The sequence below is a fragment of the Molothrus aeneus genome, chromosome 3, assembly GCF_037042795.1.
Source record: "Molothrus aeneus isolate 106 chromosome 3, BPBGC_Maene_1.0, whole genome shotgun sequence".
Classification (NCBI taxonomy): domain Eukaryota; kingdom Metazoa; phylum Chordata; class Aves; order Passeriformes; family Icteridae; genus Molothrus; species Molothrus aeneus.
Window position 1 is genome coordinate 42899126 of NC_089648.1, and position 22204 is coordinate 42921329.

The 22204-nt window shown below is 36.5% G+C and overlaps 1 protein-coding gene across 4 annotated transcripts in view; it reads right to left on the bottom strand.

The window, feature by feature from the left end:
* ARID4B (AT-rich interaction domain 4B) overlaps positions 1 to 22204 on the bottom strand; it is an 88149-nt gene that overhangs the window by 10602 nt on the left and 55343 nt on the right. For 3 of the 4 annotated variants that reach the window (XM_066546778.1, XM_066546780.1, XM_066546779.1), the window contains exons 13-19: positions 21070 to 21164; positions 19870 to 19967; positions 19395 to 19662; positions 18238 to 18410; positions 8227 to 8472; positions 1804 to 1888; positions 875 to 1067 (exon numbers count right to left, since the gene is read on the bottom strand). In XM_066546778.1, the coding sequence (XP_066402875.1) occupies positions 875 to 1067; positions 1804 to 1888; positions 8227 to 8472; positions 18238 to 18410; positions 19395 to 19662; positions 19870 to 19967; positions 21070 to 21164 (1158 nt within the window). The remainder of the gene's footprint in view (positions 1 to 874; positions 1068 to 1803; positions 1889 to 8226; positions 8473 to 18237; positions 18411 to 19394; positions 19663 to 19869; positions 19968 to 21069; positions 21165 to 22204) is intronic. The other variant, XM_066546781.1, reaches the window with a different exon arrangement.

Consider the following 22204-nt stretch of genomic DNA (forward strand, 5'->3'; position numbering starts at 1 on the left):
AGAAGAATGTAGGACAACTGCAAGAAAATTCAGGGTCAGCAACAAAGAAACCGAGAGAAGAACAAATATATATAATCCCAAAGGAATCAACAGCAATCTCATCCAGTGCAAAAAGATACAGATTCAAGGAGAAACAGGAATTGGCTCAATATATATATATATATATATATATATATATATATATATATATATATATATATATATATATATATATAACTCCTTGATTTGTAAAGTTAATTACAGATTAATTATCACACTAATAGTATCATCACTAATTGGTTTTTGTTTCTCATTTCCTAAGGAAATGAAGCATTATAGATTATGTTGATTGTTATTCTACCTACAGTTTTGGAACTCAGTGGCCAGTGTCATCCAAGTTCAAATAAGTTGGAACGATAATTAAATTCACACAGCTTCCACAAAAGTTTGTGGTTACTCAAACTACCTATACCATACATGATTTCCTTCTCTGGAAGCATGCTCTAAACTAAGAATGAAGAGATGCAAGTAGGTATTAAAATGCTGCTCTAAATGAGTGGGCAGGGGAACACAGTGCTAGCAACAGACATGCAGATATGAATAATGGGTCCTATAGCTTAGGTAAATCAAAATTAAACATTTAGAAGTTACATAGGAAGCAAAAAGCTCTATATCAAACAAAAAAAAAAAGGATGGCAACACAAAATGTAATGACCATTGACACACTGAATTCACAGAAACTTCCAACACTGCTTTTGTCCAAGGGTTATTTCTGAAGATGTTATAATTAGCCACACAGACTCAAGCATTTAGTTGCACCAGTTATTCTATGTTGTCATTTACTCCTGTTTAAAGGCCATTTACAGAATTAGAAAAAGCTTTAAAAGCACAATACCTTGTAGCCCATTAATGATAGAAGTAATTTCTATTGATTTAACTGGAGCTTGTTCAGTATTTTTGGCTTCAGTGCTGTCAAGTTTGGACCCAGTCTCTGGTGATGTGCTGGTGTGAAAGGGGGGTTTTGACAAACGTCGCAATTTACAAGGTTTAGGAGAATACTTCTCTTCCTTCTCTCTGTCAGTTTTATTCTAGGTGAAAAAAAGATACAAAAACTCTTCTGATTGGAGCACACATCTTATAATGGATTATAATTAAACAATGCTTACAGTTATCTTAAACATTCAATCTGTAGAGAAAAGCTCTCCTCTTTGTTTCAAGGACTGCAAACACCTTCCTACACTTCATGTCTTCCTATGGAAGACAGGGACTTTGTCAACAATAAAACAAATGGGAAACAAACACAACCAGTGCTCGAGGAGAAGTGGCACTGCAGCATGCCAGGCTCAGCAGTGGCAGAAGGAAAAGCTTCCTTGCAGCCCACTGTCCAAGAAATATGTCATCATCTAAGCTTAAATATCAGTTGTGGAAGAATTAATGTTGAAAAAAATCTTTGCAATAAAATTATAGAGTCCCGTGCACATGGACTAGTCCATAGATTGCCACTGCAGAATCAGAGAGATCTCAAATTTCACCCCCCTCAAGCTGGCTCCCAACACTGACAATAATTTGTATCCTCCTCATTTGATTTCTGTACATTTAATTAAAAATTCAGGAAAGAAGGGAAGAGAAGCTTCCCCTCCTCACCTCAAGGAGAAAAGCCAAACTCATGATGAAAAGAGTATCCATGTTTAAAAGGCTATGAAGTTGCTTTGCCTGATAAGCATTTGTAGGCCAATCAAAAGGTCAGGAAGGGAGGCAAGGATTACTTAACTATGTATCAAACTAACACAGGGAGCAACAAGAGAGAAAAGGGAGAAAAACTACCTTTATTTTCTTTCGATGCTTAATTTTTGGTACATTTTTGTCAGCTGGTCTCACTATCTTGTCTGCCTTTATCCACTCATCGTACCTAAAGAGAAAAAGAAATCATACACATTTATCATTTTAAGCAGATAATCACATCACAGTAGAAATTTAACTGAGGAAAATGAGAATTAGCAGCCATATAAAAACAGAATTGGAATTTGAATCAAGTAATTTGTGGAATTCTCAAGTCTGTGACATTTCAGTTAAGGTTCAGAGGATTATTGTCTTTTTACACTGAGGGCTAAATGCAAAACCTACGTTTCAGTCTGCACAGAACAGCAGAAATCCATGTCTGCAGGTAAAAAAACTACCTGAATGAGAAATCTGTACTGACCTCTAAAAGGTATACTTCCTATTTATACACTGTAAAACCTTAACAATGAAATAAACGACAATAAAATAAAATAACAATAAAATAAATCCTTTCAACTACATAAAATGTGACCAGTTAATAAAAATAATCTCTTTTGATCCTGAGTGACTGCAAAAAGTTATCTGGAGTGAGTAACCCTTTGGAGTCACCAGCTTTGAGTCACTGACTTCACAGGGACATTTATCAGTTCCTTTTCTGTTAAAGGTTTCCACTTAGCATCACAGTGATACAAGACAAAAATATACTAAATAGCACCAAGATATTAACAACAGGCATCTTGTTATTCAAGACTGGACCTGTTAAGTACAAATCCAAGACCAAAGAAGTACATTCTTAGTAAGAATATACTGTAACTTTGGTACTGTGCTTGCCAGATTGTGTATTTCTGAAAAAGTCAAGAGTCATTTAAATCAATTTTTTTCCTCCTGATAACAATAAGCTGCGTTGCTACTTAAACTGTAAATTCAAGAATCATATGCATAAGGAACAGTTCAGTTAAAAATTAGTTGTTATTAACTTTGACCTGAATGTACATACAAACAAATTTTGATCCTCCTAGATAAACATAAAAATAGAGGGGGAAAAATCAACTTTAAAAAGCCAAAACCACACTCCTCAAAAAAACTCGTACAAGATGGAGTTGAGCACAATCACCATGCTGGCTTTCCAGCTGGGCTTACTTAATCATAATTTTGATATATGACTACTGACACAGTCCTAATTCAGCTTCTTTGCAACCACTGTCAATTATATTCACAATATTGACATAAATTAAAGATATTTAGGGAGAAACATGCAAGTTTCCAACATGCTTTCCTACATATCATAAGTTATGATCTATACAAGAGATTTCAGAAGCTAAATACTGTATTCTACTAACTTAAATGTGACATAATAATGGGTGAAAAATGAAGTAGCAGCAGTCTGAAACACAGCTTTCCAAAACAATTTTTTTTTGCTTTTTCACCTCCATGTGACAAAAACCACAAAATCTCACAGCAGACCATGCAGACTATGATATACCAAGACTGCCTACACTGCTGCAGACACCACTGCCATTGTACTATTACACTGTCATTAGCAGGTGAAACGTCAGTAAATAGGTTCAAAACTGAAATACAATTCTGCAGAGTACTTGCTCATATGGAAAAATCCCATATTTTGTGAGACTGTGAAATCTTATTTGAAGCAATCTTTCTTCAAGACAAAGACATGTTTTGCCTAAGGAATACCATGAAGCGCCTGCCAAATGGACTTTGTGACCCAGAGAAATGCAGGAGTATTTTATTAGATCTAAATACATGCAGGAAAACAGCACTAGGACCTGACAAACACATGGTGAAAAGTGAGGATTCTGATAGTGTCCTTTCTGCCTCAACCACATTGCTAGAATACCAAATTTGTATTCACTCATTCTTATGCATCTCCAATAAGAAATTAATCTTCCTCCTATGCAAAGTCTGTGCACAGCCCACACTGTCTGAGATTCACAGCAACTGCAGTGCCTGCTGGGGCAAGAGCTGACAGACATGGGGGCACGCTGAACCAAAGGAGAGAAGTGCAGCATCTGAAGAGAACACCTCTCAATACTGCAGAGTCCTAAACATCATGGACTAGAAACAGTGGTCATGCAAGCCCTCATCCCAAGGAGCACAAATTGGAATACAAATGTGTGACAGTCACAGTTGCTGGCCAGAGCACATCCTGCTTTATTCCTGACTGCACCCAAACCAGCAGGCAGACCCTGCAAGGAGGCCACAGAAATCTCCCATCTTCTCCAGGGACTCAGCTGCCCCACACTTCACACCTTTGCATCACACTGCTCCTTTCACTACTCACATATCAGATACATATGGTTTGCCTAAACCTGGGACAACTGGACCCCAGGCTCAAACAGATCCTGCAAAAAAGATATATTCCAAGCCACAGCTGACAACCTGACCCTAAATTACATTTTCCTCCCCTGCAAGAAGGAGAAGCACCCTGAAAGCTGCATCTAAAATGGGGTGTGTGACTCAGACTTGAGCCTCTTTTCAGAACTGCACCCGCTAACATATGAACACTTCATCACTAATCTTACTTTGGACAGTCTGTTCACAAAACAAAATTAACCCAAAAATATTAGCAAAGAAGGAAGTTCTTCAGCTCTCATTACAAGAAGCATGTACTTTCAGAGGACCTGGGTTTTTTTACTGCAGTGCTGTCTTTCACATGTACAAGCTTCACCACCCTAAAGTGAGCAGATGAGAGTGAGGAGGAAGGAGAAAATATAGGGAGCTGCTCCTAAAAGAGGTGACACAGATGTCTTTGAAAATCAAGACAGGGGATTTAATAAGAAATTATTATTTATTTATTTTTTTAAACCAGGTTTCTTATGAAATCCTGGAATGCTTTCATAAAGAAAATCTCCTTGCCTTACCAAAATGAAGACAAGGAAAAGCACCTTGCATTAGAGTATGTACTGATACTGTTAGATTCACAGGCACTACTTGCAAGATAAAATGCACCACAACGCACTCTCAGAGACTGCACAGCTGATCTTCCACACCAGTACTAGAGGAGAAACAAGGAAGAAAGTACACTTGTCCAGCCTAGATTTATACTAGCAAAGGTAGCCCTTTTCTCAGAAGGACAAGTGACCTCAACGAGATAGCAAGTCTTGGCAAATTCACTGAAAATGTCCGGTATATACTATCTGTAGCTGCTAAAAAGGGAGAACTATTTTTTTTTTCTGTGATCAAAGACAGGAGAAAAACTAGTCTGATACTCAAATACTGAGATATTACATGGTGATTCTAGCTTGCCTAATTTCTTTTTTGTTTTTTTTTTTAAACAATCCCTTCCTTGTCCCCCAATGACATACATTACTCTCCAAGACCAGAAATTTTGCTCCACATTTAATTTCAGTGGTTGACAGCAAAGTAGAAAATTTGTATATGAAATAATCTTTGAACAAACTTAGACAGAAATTAGTATTTTCACATGCAGATTTCTGAAGGAAAGAAGTGTTGAAAATAATAAGTCTTAGCTTTAAACATTTGAAACATTCAAGAATAACACGTCTTGTGATATTGTACCATAATGACAAACAGTTTCATCAATCTAAATGCTTTTTAAATATGCACCCTCTAATTACTGGGATTACACTGCAGAAGAAAGTCACCTCAAACACACAATGAACTGTTCTTTGCACTGGGAGCTGAAGATTAAAATTACAACAGAAGGAACTGGCACCATAAGCCTCAAAGAAGTTTAAGTTACATATAAAGCAAATACGTATTACACGTAATTCAGAACATCACTGGTCAGAAGAAGTTTCTCTGTATTTCTCTGCTTTTTCTGGTAATATGTGGTAACATAAACAGGTCCCTCTATAAGAGGGTAGAGATTTCTACCATTCCTTTTGACTACAAGTCCACTGAACACTACCATTCAGAGACCTTTATCAGGCACACACATCACCTGAATCTCAGAAGGTAACAAGATCCTTTAGCATAATGCTGTACAGCTTCTCCACTTTCTATTTGCTCTTAAAAAAAAAAAAGTTCCACAGTTCTTAATGTCACTGTTCCAGAACATTTAAAAAAAACCCCAAAACCCCAACTAATGAGGATGAGTATCAAGTTTACCCAACATCATTACAAGTACCCTAAGGAATGTGAGCATGCCCGCACAAACGGTTACTCTGAATTCCTGAATACTGAATTCCTGATACTGAAATTACCTTGTGATAAGAACCATTAGTAGCTATTTAGGATTTCTGCTCCAACTTATGAGTTTAAAGAACAGGCTATTAAATGGCATACCTGACCAAAAGGGGAAACAGGAAAGTCAACTTTAAGGAGCAGAAGAATGACAGAATTAAAAAAAACTCTGGATGATTAGCAAATCCTAGTTCAGTACATCCCCTTACTGTACATAGTAGAGTATTTGTCCCTGCTAAGTAATCTACAATGAATAAAGAGAGGAGGGAATTGCTTCCTACCCAGCTAAGGCAGTTGCTTTTCCAGGTTGTCACTTACTGAAAGCCAAATCAAGCTGTTACAGCCTACAAGACTAATCTTCACAATACTAAACTGTCAAAGTGTTTAGATGCTGGCTAAAGCTTACACACTATCTGTCAAATCCATAAATTTAAGTAATTTTACATGTATGAAAAAACATTAGCTACATTTAGCAGAGTCCATGCACAGTCCCACAGCTAAACCTCAATCACCGATGTATTTCTCATGAAGAATCCTACTCCCCCCAAAACCTTTTCAGAGGGCTCTTTTGAAACACCAGGTAAAAATATAAACTCAAGTCCTGCTGCCAGAAAGACCAAACAATCAACACTCCTTACTTCTCAAATGAGTTCAAGTAAACTGAAAATGCTTTTATTGTCAAACATATCCTAGTCACAGAAATAATGCCTCTGACATCAATCTGCAGATTTGCTTAAAATGCAGCGTTAAAAATTTAGAATCTTGATTTCTCCTTTAAGAACTGGGGTGCTGGAATCTCCAAGGTGAAGAAGACTCATTTCTGACTTCTCATTTCTTCAGATTTGAAGCAGTAATGCTCAAGTAAAATTCTGATCATCTCACCTCACAGCACGGATAACAGCATGATATTTGCTCCAAAGAAAAATAACTTCTATGCTTATACGTGAATTCCAAAATAAGAGTTTAAAAGCAAGAAACCTCCTGGAATGGTACACACAGTAGTCTTCAGTGAGTAGGATGAAAATTTCAGCAAACTGCACTCCAAGGGAGTCCTCCTCGATAAGAACTGGACCAGAATGCAAGTCACACCCCAGTCCCACCTTCAGCAGGCTGCATCTCCCCTCATCTCGTGACTTCACAGCCCACTATGCTGACAGACGTTGCCTGAGGACAGTGTACATCAGATCCTATTCCTGTAGATCAATGTTGACCAAAATTCTACAGAAGATCGGTACCAAAACTGGCAAGAGCGAGATTCCTCCTCAGCAGCAGCACCTGGAAATCACCAGGCCTTGATGCAAAGAGGTGAATTCAAGACAGCAAGAAAAGCACTGCACTTCTCTGTTACCTCTGCTAGCAGATCTTGCTAGAACTGAATAAATGGCATTTGTCCTACCCTCTTGGCCAGAGGCAGGATGGCAGATGAAAGTTATGAGAACCTCAGCTTTCCCAGAAAAGGAAAAATAAGAAAAAAGTACCTCAGACTCGTCTCAGACTTGTAGGGTTTTTTTTTACAGACAGTAAAAAAGTTTAAAAGGTAATATTTAAGGACAATGAGCAATTACATGGAAACTGAGGAAAGGAGCAGACATGTTTAAAAGCTGCTCAAAAGTTTTAGTTTCCTTCACTGTTTTCAAAGTTGCTTCAAGTTTTAAATAGCAAAAACAATGTCGGAAATAGCAACAGAAATACTTCAACTTATTTCTATTAATGCTAGACTAAAGACAAAAAACCCCATATGCTCCTCCTTCTATTAAAGAAAGCTTAAGAAGCCACTAGGCTAAGAAGAGTCTGGCTGGGAGAGGAGGTGGGGTAGGGAGGATAGATATAAGATCAGATGAAATGCAGTTACTTGCTGTGCACTTATTTGCCACTAAGAATCTTGTTGTTTTCCAGCTAAATATCCTGTACACCAGCAACAGGCTGCTGCTGCTGTGCTTCCCTGACAAGAGTGAGCTCCCTCAGCTAAATGCACTACTCAAATACTGAATCAGTGAAAATCGGCTTAAGAGAGCCAGAGGAGGAACCTGAAAAGAGTGATGTGTCACTTGCATGGGAAGATCTAAAAGATGGGGAACAAATGAAGCCTTCTTTGAACAAGTGATTTTAAGATGATTTTCAAAGTAACTAAAGCCCTGCATTTATATAGTGTTAAAAATCTAAGTTCATACAGTACAATGACCTTCACAGAACACCAATACTGAAAGTTTAGGACTCCAGATGTCTATTAATTTAGTTTTTAAAATTCATAAGTGTATTTGAGAAGTAATTCAAGAAGTAATCACTAACTAAAACTCAAGTTACCTCACGTTCCATCCACAGTAGTGCACCAAGTAAAGGACTTCTCCACCTTCGATGTCAGAATCTTTAATACTAGCTTCATACATTTTTTGATTTTTCCCTCTTCCATACCGCACTTGGACTTTCATGCCTGGTGGATAGCATTCAAACTCTTCTTCCTCATTGTTATTGTTGTCTTCTTCCTCCTCCTCCTCTTCCTCCTCCTCTGCTTCTTCTTCATCTTCATCTTCTTCCTTATTCGTGTCATCTCTTGAAAGGTTTAAAAAATTGTAGAGTTAATATGAGATACTTCATAAGCTTTTCAGTTCCAAACCACATATATTGATAAATATTGTGGATGCATTAGAGAGTGGGAAACAGGAGGCTCCAAATATGAGAACTGTACTACAGCTGAGTAATATCAGCAAAATAGGATATAGCAACACACACAAAATCCAGTGACTGTAAGGTGCAAAAGTGACTAAAAGAAAAAAAATCCATCAAAATCTTTATGAGTAGAAGTTGTTCAAACTCATCTTTATATGATTCTTGCATGCAGTCTCTTTGTTTAAATATAATCTTCCCACTTAAAAATTAATTCTTTTCAATATAGAGAAAATTTCCTAAATTCCCTTTTCTAACCTACGAGTTTTACAAATGCTTCTTGAAACTTGCTTCTCAAAAAAATCCTTCTTTTATTACAATACATGAACTCTATCTGAACAGCTTGAAATTACTGCGTCCATAACCAGATTTTGGACAAAAAAACCCCAGCACCTTATGTGACTGTATTAGCAAATTAAACAACCTGTGCTAATTTATGACCTTGTCACTCCTTGCCAATTACACCAGAAGTATTCTAAACATGTCAAACTTGCATTTAATTACTATATAAATACACAGGCAGGTGTTCACTGCTTTCAGAAGTAAGCTTATTTTGAACACATTTTTAGATATTTTGGACCAATTTTCAGAAGCAGTAAGAACCTACAAATCTTGCTAGTTTCAGTCAATGGTAGCTACAGGCTGCTCAGTTATCTGAAATTATCTGCAATCAACTTAAAGAGGCAGACTAGATTAAAGAAGTTAATGGGGGAAAAATCTTCTAATCTTAATTAGACTTATAAAGCAGCATTATTGGCCCTTGTACCATTCTAATCACACACTCTGTGCAACACAAAACAGACTTAGTTGCTAGCTAAATTCACAACAACTGCAGACTGCCAACACCTGATAGATGGAACAGGTATGTTTGGATATCTGGATAAGAGAGAACATAAGTACTGCTCCAAGTCTGATTCACACCAGTATTTTAGTTAAGCTTACAAACAGAGAAGTCTGTATTAATAATCTAAATCTTTCCATAACATTTTCAGTAGAAAATACTCAGATAAGCCAAGTCACCTCTTCTCTGAGAAAGGATGCTCCTTTGCAGAAGTAAAACTGCAGTATTACTACCTAATGAGCTGGCAAAAGGTAATTCAGAACAATATGCTAAATTCAACTGTAGTATAACCACACTGATTTAATAAAATTACTTCAGAAATGAATGTTGTCACATATATATATATAATATATATGCAGAAACACACTAAATATACGAATACATATATGTATATACATACATGTGGCTACACACTGAGACAATGGCTAAAAAAATCCATCTTTGTCTAGTACACCAAGTCCCAGAAGACATATCTATTCAGGTATACATGGCATGAACTGTACAGTATAATTCTAGAAGGCAAATATTTTATTTTTTATGTATATATATATATGTGTATGTATAAATACACACACACAAAGTCTCAGCCTTCCAGGAGATATATAGACAGACAGATAGATATAGAACTATATACTTTCAGTGAACTACTTTGCTAATGAAGTTAAAACCATCAGGGTTAAAAATGCAACATGAACAAACAAGCTTTGAAAGCTCACTTATGGCAAAATTTACTTCCCAAAGAAATCTGGAAAAAAGGCACCCAAAGATTCAGATGAAAAATCCCTGAACAGAATTCCACAGCTAACAACAAAAAGCACCAACTAATAATTTAAATTAAGTTATACTCTCTGCTGCACTAAACAAAAACCCCTAGCCAATTTCAGTACAACAGGTATTATAATACAAAAGCTAAAAAAATGGGATCAGAAGCAGAGCCACCACTGCTCCAAGAACAAGAAGAGCTTTTGATTTTCCATTACTAAGCACACTTCAAAACTGCAGTGAACCAAAGTCTGCCTTTTTACTTTTTTCTCTCCAAGATCTAGGGGCACAATCCTTGAATGCTGTCTGCAAAGTAAAGTACGCCTATGCTGGAGATTCAGGGTTTTCCAGACACTGGTAATTATGGTGTCAGTGGCTTTTCGAAAGCTGAACAAATTTGCAGTCTCTCCCATCTTGGTGTCCCAACATATCCTACAAAGATTCCATGAAAATACCAAAAATTGGTTCCTTCTGGAAGAGATGTATGAAACCAACATAGTGAGTAACTTGGATGGAGATAGGAACAGCAGGCTGAACATACGTGGAGGGCATGTCAGGAAGCAAAAGCAAAATGGCAGCAGAGATGGCTGCAATTAAAAAGTGCTCTAAGGAGTGACTTGGTTAGCAATCATAAGCTTGAGGTTTTTGGAAACCAAACAGAAGCAAAGAACCTTCATCATTTTGGAGCAGAAAAATCCAACACACTCATAGAGCTCCTGGAACAAAAAAGCCACAAAAAAACCCCAACACAAACCCCAAGAACACATACCAATGGTTGCAAGGAAGATATTGTCTTATAATGCCATAAATAGTTCAAATCTGGCAGTGCAGACAAAGGAGAAGCTGTGACTGCCACAAAAGTGAGGTTTCTAAGAGGAAATTGTGATTGTAGGCATCCAGTATGCACAGTCATAACTTCATTAGTCCATGTATGTATGCATGAGATCATTGGATTTTCTTCAAAGCTGTTTGTTTAAAATCCCATTTGTGGGAAGGGCAAAAAAAGAGAAAAGAAAAAAGAAACAAACCTCTTGGCAGCAGACAGTAATTGTCAACTTAAATCCAGTACCAAGCAATATCTACCACAAAGCTGCAACAATTTGAACAACCCCAGCAGCAGCTGATGAAACAAGGCAGCGGCAGATGTGCATACGCAGTGTACAGGAGACACAGCAATACAAGTGTAACTCTGTTCCTGAATCCAAAGTATTACCAGAAAGCTTATCAGGACTCAAAAGCATTACAAATTACAACCACAGACTAAAAAGAATACCCTCACCCCATCTCACAAGGACTGGGAACATAAACATTCAGAAGCAAGAAATGAACGAATTAAAATGCAAAACTATTCGTTAATAAAGTAAAACCATTAAAATGTTTAGAGCATACAAATATTGCTTATCATTAGTTTCAAAGGACAAGGCAACATCCTCAAAAGGCTAAAACCACACACAGTACGCCACTCTCAGTCAATATAAAGATTTAACACCAACATGCCCATGATTAAGTGTATTAACAACTGGACATAGTTAATAAATGAAACACTGCTGCTCTTACACCACTCAAGAAAATGCAGCATCATGCAAATCTCCTTCAGCCCACATTCTCTGGCACTAAACATGAGCTGTTACAAAGCCCAGGTGAAACCTATGAAACAGTGTGATTTGGAACATTTTATCTGCCTCCCAGAATTCCTGTTTTGCAGCAAACCTAACCCTACTCCAGCACACTTCTCCTGATGCACCAAACTGGTACACACAGCAGGTGAGATGGCACATGCAAGATTATTTTTCCAGGGGTTATTCTAAAATTTGAGGAAGCAAGATTATTTCAATTATTGGCTTAATTAAGTCATTACAGTTAATTGAATCACTAGCAGAAATAAACTCTAGTATAATTGATACTTCAAGTTTAGGAATTAGCTTCTATTTTTGTTTCCTGCTTATTTTTTTCCCTTTTCTCATCCTAGAGCATAATTTAACCTCTACTTCTCATAATATAGAGCTGAAAGATGTTCAGTCTCTTTTCAAATTGCCAATCACAGATGTGATGGTGAGGTCACCAAGTGACCTTAAGTTTTAAGGCAGAGAGGTCACTGAGACCTTTACTCACGCCATGATAATGGAATCTCATCTTTAATTCCACAAAATAACATGTCTCCAAAAATCACCAGTATTTGTCTTCCCTCTTGGTCTGGTTTCAGCTGGGATAGAGATTTTCTCTCCTTGGTAGCACAGTGCTCTGTTTTGGATGCACCAGGATGGGAGGAGAGAGCCAGTGGTTGCATGGTACATGACTGCCAGTTGGGTTGAACCACAGCACCTCTGAAGTTACAAAGAAAATCTGAAAATAAAAGTCCCAGGGACTTCTGTCTGCACACAAAGTTGGAATAAATGCAGTTGGGGTCCCTTGTCCCAAGGCAAGGGGAAGGCACTGCCTTGATCCGAGTCACACCTGAGTGTAGTACAGTCCACTTCAATCATGCAAGCACGTTGGCTGTGATCAGCGTGTTCCTCTGCTGCCAGACAGGTGACAGGACCTCATGTGATCACTTCTCATCATTCAGCCACGTGCTGAAACATTCCTCAAAAGGATAAAAAGTGGTTCCAAAGTCTGACTGAAGAGTACAGCTCTTCCTGTTTTTATAGCACTGGTTCACATTCGCCTTGGAAGCATCCAGTATCTGATGAGTGCTTAAAGACTCTCCCAACACATGTAAGCCTTGGTGACAGCCACCATGGTTAATAACCTGCACAGTGACCATTTGCTATGTAAAATATGATGGCAGAACCACTTCTCCCAAATCAGATGTCTCCCTTCCATTCAATATAAAGAGCCAGTACATTTACACTGCCACTCTACACTTCATTATTGTAGTGTAGAGCTCATCTGCAGCTTATTGCTTTATCAAAAGCAGTCATTACATGTATGTATGTATCAGTCTGGATTCTATATTAAGAAAAAACAATCAATTAGACTGTTTCTGAAAACATGACTATGCAATAAACTTCTTTCCTCATACAAAGCCAGTTGAATACATAAATAGAACACACATCACAAATAAGAGCATTGAAATATATTCCTATAAATAAAACTACTAAGTATGGTTCTTATAGGCATTTTCCTTTATCATACACACCAACAATTTAAAATTCTGAGCATACGTTTACACTACACAAGCACTGAACATGGCACATTGTTCTCCATTCTCCCAAGCTAATCAATTCCACATAAATTTGAATCCAACTGGAGAAAGCTATCTCAATATATAGTTCTCAACTCTTCAGAAGCTAAGAGATATGCCTTTTATATCAAATATTCTACACTAAAAGATTCTAACCTTCTTGTTACCATTTCAGATCCACCACCACAATGATGTGTCATTTCAAGAGATAAGGACCTGAAGAAAACATTGCCTCTAACAATGTCTTTCTCCCATACCTGAAATGAAGTTTCTGACTATTATATAAGCCCACCTGTAAAGTGCTTTCAGAAAATCCCTAACTGGTGTTATCAGAAAATTTAACTCTTGTACAGAAAGTTTCAGCAGCAGCACAGGCACAGCAAGTAGACCTCTTACTCCACAGAGGCAATACCCCTCAGTAAAATCCTTCACATGAAACCATGCCCATCTTGACTTAGTTTCCAATTACTGCTTTTATTATTCCTAGTCCCCTGCCACTGCTTACAGGAGGGGAAATGTTACTACTGCATGAAAGATGCATGTAACAGCTTTAAGATTTTTCCCTTGCACGTGAATGAATGGCTGATAGTCTTGAACAGAATTAAACCAAAGACTAAATGTTTAGCATTTTCACCTTGTGATATTGTCATACATGATAGTACCAGCTACCAGAAAACCACACCATAAAGACCTAAACCATCAGTATCAGACAACCAGAAGTGTTTAGGTTTCTTAAATTCCTTAAGGACATTTGTTCGTGCATTCCTTGGAGAAAATAAAAAAATTAAACCATTTTCAAGAGCAAGAAACAAATAAATTCAAGAAGTTTCTAAGGCCAAAGAAGGAGTAGTGAAAATGAGTCTGATGAGCAAGAACAAGGTAAGATCCAGAGATGGCAGCCCTTCCTGGTGTTAAGGCAGCACCTCAGCCACAAGAAAAATACAAGAACAAAACCTCTTGCTATATCTATGTACTGGAATTGGGATTCCTAAAAGAATTTTGCCCAGGCACCTCAAAAATCCAAAGATTACCCATATATAAGTCTGCTGTCAATTTTTGTTGAGAAGCAAAAATTACCCAGATTCTCAGCATTTAAACTTTCCTTTCAGTATTAAGTTTCTGATAGTCATCTGTTCCAGGTGCCTCAGAGCAAAGTGTTGAAACCAAAATAAAACACAAAACCAACAAAAAAAAAATTCTCAATAAAAACTTCAAAACCAACACAGAAACATAGAATTAACTATCTGGGGGGAAAAATTTTACTAATATTGGTTATACAGCAATTAACCTACACTTTCATTTCCAAACTGCACCTACTATGAATTTTTAAAGATTTACCTTTCATTTTATTAGCCTGTACTAAAAAACCCACACCTTCTAAAATCTCCACTAGGCTCCTGGCCTCAATCTCCTTGGAACATATTCAATTGTCTACACTGTTCATTGTGTAGAAAAACAGTTCTGTTCCCCATTTGTTGACTTAGACTCAAGTGTTCAACAAGTTAAAACAGTTGATATTATTGGATGTTACAAAAGAAACAGCACACCAACCATGCAATGCTACATTTGAAGATCATGACTTCCACAACATCAAGTTTGTAGGAACTTCTGAAGAAGAAGGATTTTGAACTTTTTTTCTTTATTCATTGGCCAAGTATAACTACTTTTTTGGATGTTATGGAAAAGGATGATTTACAAAGTCAGTTTTGTAAAGGACCCTCTGGGACAGACACATTACTGGCTTTTTTCAAAAACTTGTTTTAATGATCACAAGTTGTACAACCTGTATTGAGCACAGGTATCTTCCACTAGTCACAGGAAAAAAAACCCAAAAAAAAAATTCCAAAAAAAAAAAAAAGAAAAAAGCAAACAAGACAAGCATGTACAGAATAAAGGGCAAAGTACCCTTTGAGTCTCTACTCTCAGTGCTCACAGATACACAAGCAGGCAAGAAAATGGCATTCTGGGGAAGAAAGGAAGAGAAAGTTCAGCCTTTCTTCCTCTTCATCATGTTGTTAAAGTCTGTGGAGGTGGAACCAAACAATTCAAGTGGTAGCAATCTCAAAAGTTTGAGATGCATAGGATTGCACTGAGAAACAAAACTTGGAGAAAATAAACAACCCTGGCTTCCAGCAGTATTTCCTGAGATTTGGAAGCTGGGAATTACATCCAGTCCTCCCATAAGAAAGTCAGCAAGAAGAAACCCAGAAGTTTTTCTATCCTAATGGTTCCTTGTGTCTATAGACAAGTAAGCTACATGAAGATGTCCAAAGTCCTACAGATATAAACACAAACGGAAAACTCTAAAAGTTTGCCTAATATAACATTAGATTTAATTTGTTTAGCTATTTTGTTAGGACTGTGAAGGACAAATGGTCCATAACTTAAAAAAAATATAGGAAGACATTTTAAATATACCAAATAACAAAATTTTAGTCTGAATTTCACACTGATCTATTTTGATTACATTTCAGGTATTGGTGTGTGTGATTACTTTTCTACCAAAAAAATGCCTGTTTTCATTTTGCATTTCAGTTCAACAAAGAACTCCAACCATAGCATTTCCACCTTTGTATAAGTTCTGCCACTTCTAATCCATGAAGTTGGGTATAGGGAAGTACAACATCTAATACAATGCCCCATACATTTCCTTGAAGCTTTTATGTTAGCACTTAGGATGACAGTGACATTTTAAAAGCTCTTTAAAGCTGACACAAGTGCATTTTGTACTCCCTATCAATCTGAGAGGGTAGAAGGGAAAGGTAATCATGCTAACAGTGCCACTACAGTAACACTGCTTATAAATACTTACAATTACCTGCTATAAGCGTTCAACTTTTGTAATTTAAATTATCCCTTCAAACACAGCATACCTCCCAGCAATGACCACATCACCACCTACACCTCTTTTTAGAGTTATTCTTTCCATTCTAAGCAACTCATTACAATCTTCCATGAGTCATAATAGCAAAAATACTAGTTGGAAGACTTTTCCACTGGGATGAGTAAGGAGGAGCAGAGGGAAAAGAATTCACTCAATTGCTATCAGGTGAATTGGGAAAACTTAAAAGGAAATTCTCTACAGATTTTTGTTGTTTTCATAAATAAAAAAATAGGAACGCTAATAACATTTTTGATGTAATAAATAATGCAAATTGACATGAAATGGGATTAAAAACACCCCAACTTAAAAAAAATTAAAATAAAGGATTACTGAAAAGCAAATGCAGCTTCTAACTTTTCATGTACCATTTACTGCTGCAGCATGGTAAGCATGAAGCCACCATACTCTTCAGGTATATAAATATAAAGTAACATCACAAGCATACACACATACAAATCCAGAATTTAGAGAACTTTAAAAACTGCTATTCTCTGAGCATTGCAAAGTTTTCCATCCATTTAGTTCCATATTTTGAAAGCAGCATTGTAAAATCAGTCTTTAATAATTCTTAAAATCTTGCAAACCCATTAAAGTACAACTCATCTAGTTCACATTAAAAATAGCAAATGCAACAAAGTCTAGCAATTAGTATTTTAAAAAAGAAAAGTTTACATAGGATACAAACAAAATCACATCCATAAAGAAAAGGCTCTTGAACTGAAGTCAGGTAAACTTGTTTTGTCTGTATTCTGCATTTTTGAGTCACAGAAATTGCCAATGAAATCTCACTGAAAATATTCAGAAGGAGAAAAACTTCTTACAAAAGGATTATCCCAGAATCCACTAAAAAAATCAAAATTAAAACAAAATAAAATAACTACTACCAATGAATCAGAAATCAATATACTAAACCATGACATTCTGGCCACAACTTTTAATGGGCCAGAAGAAGCATTAAGATCTAATGATATTTAGACAGAAGATCAAGACAACATAGCAGATCTATTAATCAACAAAATTGCTGGAATGAACAAAGGAATTACTGGTCAGGCAACAGATGGTATTAACTACAAAAAACCCAACAAAACCCAACACATCCCTGATAAACAGATTGCTGCGAAAGTATAAGGAGATGTCATTATCTGCTTTCCCTCTTGTAACAGCTTCTCCCTTAAGCATCTGTTATTGGGTTTTATTGAAGACAAATACTGTATTAAAAGAGATCTATCTGACCTCTAAGGGGAATTGTTGTGTTCTTAATACTAGACATCATACTGTATGAGAGTTTTAATTGTAAGAATACAAATTGTTAACACACTGGGGATTAATGAGGACTATATTCTGGTTGTAATTTTTTTGTGTGGCTGCTGAAAAACACTTGTGAGATTTTCCTGCACTGAAACAGGAAAACCTGCCCATTCCATGAACCAAATGATTCACACAGACTCACTGATTAGATGGCCCTGAGCATCCCTATTATTTCCATCTCCTACTTTCAAAACACCTGTCTGAAGGTCTGCACAAGACTCCTGCCACAACCAGGCCTATTCAACAGCAAGGCTGTTAACTGAGCAATGCAAGGTACTTCCATCTTTTCCCATGTTACACGCCCCTGTCCAAAAGCAAAAGCTTGTGGCAAACCACAAGGTTGCCTTATACTTGTATCAAAATCAAGCATAAAAATACTCCTGGCAATGACTGCAATATTTTTGTATTAAATCAAATAGAACCCTATGCTTTGTATATTCTGCTCTCACTCAGCTTACATTTAGGTCTGGAACCTGTAAAACTTAAGGTGCCTTTTCCTTAAAAAGAGATCAATGAACTTGAATGCCCTAACCATGACCAAGTTATGAACACACTGGTCTCTAGAAGATACAAGTCTAGTTAACAACGGCATGTCTGATTTGGAGTTCAAATTATAAGACTAAAATTTAAAAAACACCTATGCCTCATCTGATTAGAAACAGCATAACTTACCCTGATTTTTCCTTTTCTTCAGCATCTGCATTTACTGTAGGATTTTCCATTTCTTTGATCTTCTCCTCCTCTTTATCCTCCAATTTGATTTCATCTTCAGTTTTGATTACATTTAAGTCCTTTTCTTGATCAGGCTGAATAAACACAGAATCTGGCAAATTTTTTTTGTTTCCCTAGGATAACAAAACCTTTAGTTAACTCACAAGGTGAAAACAAAGGATTTAAGAAAAGACAGGCAAAACACACTGAAGTCATAAGAACAAAACAATGCTACAGTGTGGGGCTTGTCCTAAAATTACAGCACCTCTGCTGCTTTTCCTTTTGAAAGTCTTAAGCTAAACCAAGCAGTTTAAAGTTGCAGCCAGTGTCCTGGCCTGTTTTATCACAATGATATAGGCTTGCAGCTCTTAGACCTGGACTGCAAAGCAATCCCAAAGACAAACACTTCACAAAGCATGTTCCTACTTGGGATGCAGAAATACCCATACTGGTCTGTGTGAGATTCCTCCCAGAGGATAGCAGCCCACATTACAGCTGTGTTGCACACTGACTTGAGGAGCCACACTGCTTCCACAGCAAACTCTGAGGCCTGTACAGTGCAGCACATCCATTTATGGCCCTGAACTTCTGCTAAAGCCACTGAGTCAACAGTGGATTGTGAAAAGCTATAAACATTTGTTTCTCTGGACCACTAAGCTACATTAGACCATGTGTACATAATATGGCCCAGGTCTTTACAGAGCTTCACTGGTTTCATGGGAACACAAAAGTAACAGCAGTTACTTTTTATGAGTATTATTATGAGCATTTACAAGCATAGCTAAATGGATAATGAAAATATCAGCAATACAGTTAGCTGTGAGCATGCAGTACCCAGATAAGGATAAAGCTGGACACTAATTAGTCTCCATTTCAACCAGGAGGCCCTCAAACAAGTGGAATGTTCAAGCTGTTTTCTAACAAGTCAGACATTTTGACATCATGACCCCCTAAAACAGGCACCTAGGATAAATGTCTTGTTCTGAATTAGGTTTACAGTGAGTTTTTGTCTTATTTTAAATCCCTCATGGAATTTTCAATCTTTATGTTATTCATGGTTATTAACACATCAACAGACTTTATAAACAAGATACAAGACGAACTTTAAAATATATTACCAGAACAGAGGGCTTATCATTTTCTTTACTTTCATTATCATTCTCAGCTGAGTTTTTTTCTTCTGGTTGTACTACTGCTACTTCTTCCTGCTTGCGCTCATCCTTGTCCACTTTTATCTCTTTTGCATCCTGCTCTGGTTCTTCACGCATCTTCAATTCTTTTTCTTTTTCACAGTCTTTACAAGGCTTGTTCGTCACTTTCTCTGGCAATGCCATTTGAAATTCAATGTTAGCTGATGTACAATATTCTTCAAAACCATAGAGATATCTAAAAAAAAAAAAATTGTTTTGTGATAAGCAGGTTTGACTAAAGAAGGAAAATCCAACCTAGAGAAGCTAAACATGGCCAGTAGGCTTAAAGCTTTAAAACTGTATTATAAACAAAGAGTTATGGATTTCATGTATATTACCCCTAACACAGCATCACTTCAGTTCACTGTAGTTTTAGCATAAACTACATGGCTTTATTACTTACTTTCTGTATGCACATTTAACATTATATCCTGCAGCTGAATTTAATACAGGGATTCCAAGATCTTGATAAACTTGCTTCCATACTGCTCCACTTTCAATCTGTTAAAGACAACAAAGTCATTGTTTTTGAATTAATTCACTGACAAAAAAACTAAATTGATAAAGTTTACAGCTTCAGAAAATAAATGTAAGTAATTTCCTCTGATCTATAAAATTACTATTTATCACATACGCAGTATTTCACTGTAATGCAAACTGCAGTCTAATGTAATCACTTAAAGCAATTTAGCATTTCTGCAATGCAACAAGCCACAGCAGGCTTTCCTCTCCAGGTGGCAATAAAAGAGAGGAAAGAAAATATAGCTATCAGAAAAATCAGTACATCATTTTTTCTTTTTATTTTATATTTAAATTCTTAACTATCAGAGCTAGAATTTTAATTAAATTGGAAAGAAAAAAAGAAGTCAAAGCATTAACAATACTCAGCCCTGGTAGTACTGCACCAGTCATAGTGCCTACCAGTCTTTCATTATGTCCTTAGCATGTCCTTTGGTGACAAAGATCCGTGACGTGCTCATTTCTAACCATCTGTGAAGGTAAAGCAGATGTACTGCAATACCCCAGTACCACATCCTGTCCTGCCTGTCAGAAAGGCATCACTGCACAAACAGACCTCCTCAGCTGTCAGGCTACATTCATGGGAAGCAGTTCAAAGCACAAACAGAATCTGCTTGGCCATGAATTCAATGTATTTCAATTACTCCTCCCAATACCAGTCTCAAATTCTTCTTTACACTGCCCAGAATAAATAGAAATGAAGGGCCTCACATCAGGCCACTAAATTGGTTGTCTTTGAGATTTTACTGAGCAGTGACTCCTTTCACATGGAGGTAACAACTTTATCAGACAAATGTTTCTTGAAGTATTACAAAAACACACGTGCTGGCTGATTTTTTCTTGCAGCAATAATTAAACATGCTGAGTAGATGTGTAATTTGTTTAGCTTCTAACTAGTTCTGGTTCATGTTAAAACATGTTTTTTAGAGCTACAAGGTGTCTTATGCAGTCATAGTAGAAAACTTATACATCTAATGGTCCTGTGTTATTTATCAGTACTTCACAGAGTAATAAATTATTTCACAATAATAAACAGCATCCTCAGGTTTTATGGCTCTGGAGTACTCATCATACTAATACTCACGTTATCAAATCCTCCAAGCTTGTGTACAAGTCTGAATAATTTGAAGAGATTCAAATTTCTATATCCTAATACAGGTCGTTTGTTAATGGGAGTCCCTGGGTTACAAAAACAGTTGTTAGGGTGTTTTGAAATATTTTTTTCAGAATAACATGAAATTCACATCACATGCACTACTATTAAATACAGTATTTTAAACTCCATATCCTGCATCTGGTACTTTTTTTTCATGAAACATAAACTCTACAGTCTTACTGAACTAGAGGGAAAATGGGTTATGCTATTTAATGCACATATATAATGTTATTTAATGCATATATATACATTCTTCCACACACTACTGAACATGCAGAAATGATGCAAATTTTCTTGCTAACTATATTGTACATATTTTTATTTCATCCACTGAAACAATTACATCTGAAACTACAATAGTCCTTTCACTGATTTAAAAAAACCCAAACCAACTCTCAACAGGAGCAAACCCATAATGCTTCAAGAGCTGAAACTTCCTATGCTACTGTACTAGCAGTAGCTACCACATTGTCATCTTTTGTGAACAGTTTAACTCATTTCATATGGCAATAAGATACTAATTTAACCAGTTATAATAGTAATTTAAATACAGATACCCTCACTCCTGCCTTTTCTTGCAATATATAAAAACCTGGTAAATATTTAACATAATGACTGGTACTGGCTTTCAAAAACATCTCAGTCTATGGAAAATGTTCATGCACTTAAGTTATCAGGATTCACAAAAGAAAATTAGCACAAAGTAAATGTATTTTTCCATGACCTATAAGATGTATGTGTCAGTATTTTAAAGTTATTAAACTGAGAATATAAATTAATATCATTGAAATTATTAAATGCTTGATTATACACACTATAAGTACATATAGCAAACACAGTACAATATATGCAAAACATAATAGGTTAGATATTTATATATATCCATTTATTTCTGAAAGCAGAAATCTGGTACTGCATTTTAGGAGATGAGTCAAGTGACAGACTCATCTTCCAAACAAAAGGGAAGACAGAAGGCATAAGTACAGTTTCCCTGTTTCCAAAACTGTACTGCAAAGCACCACTAGTTTACAGGCTCAATTTTTCAAATTACTGCTCATTAAAA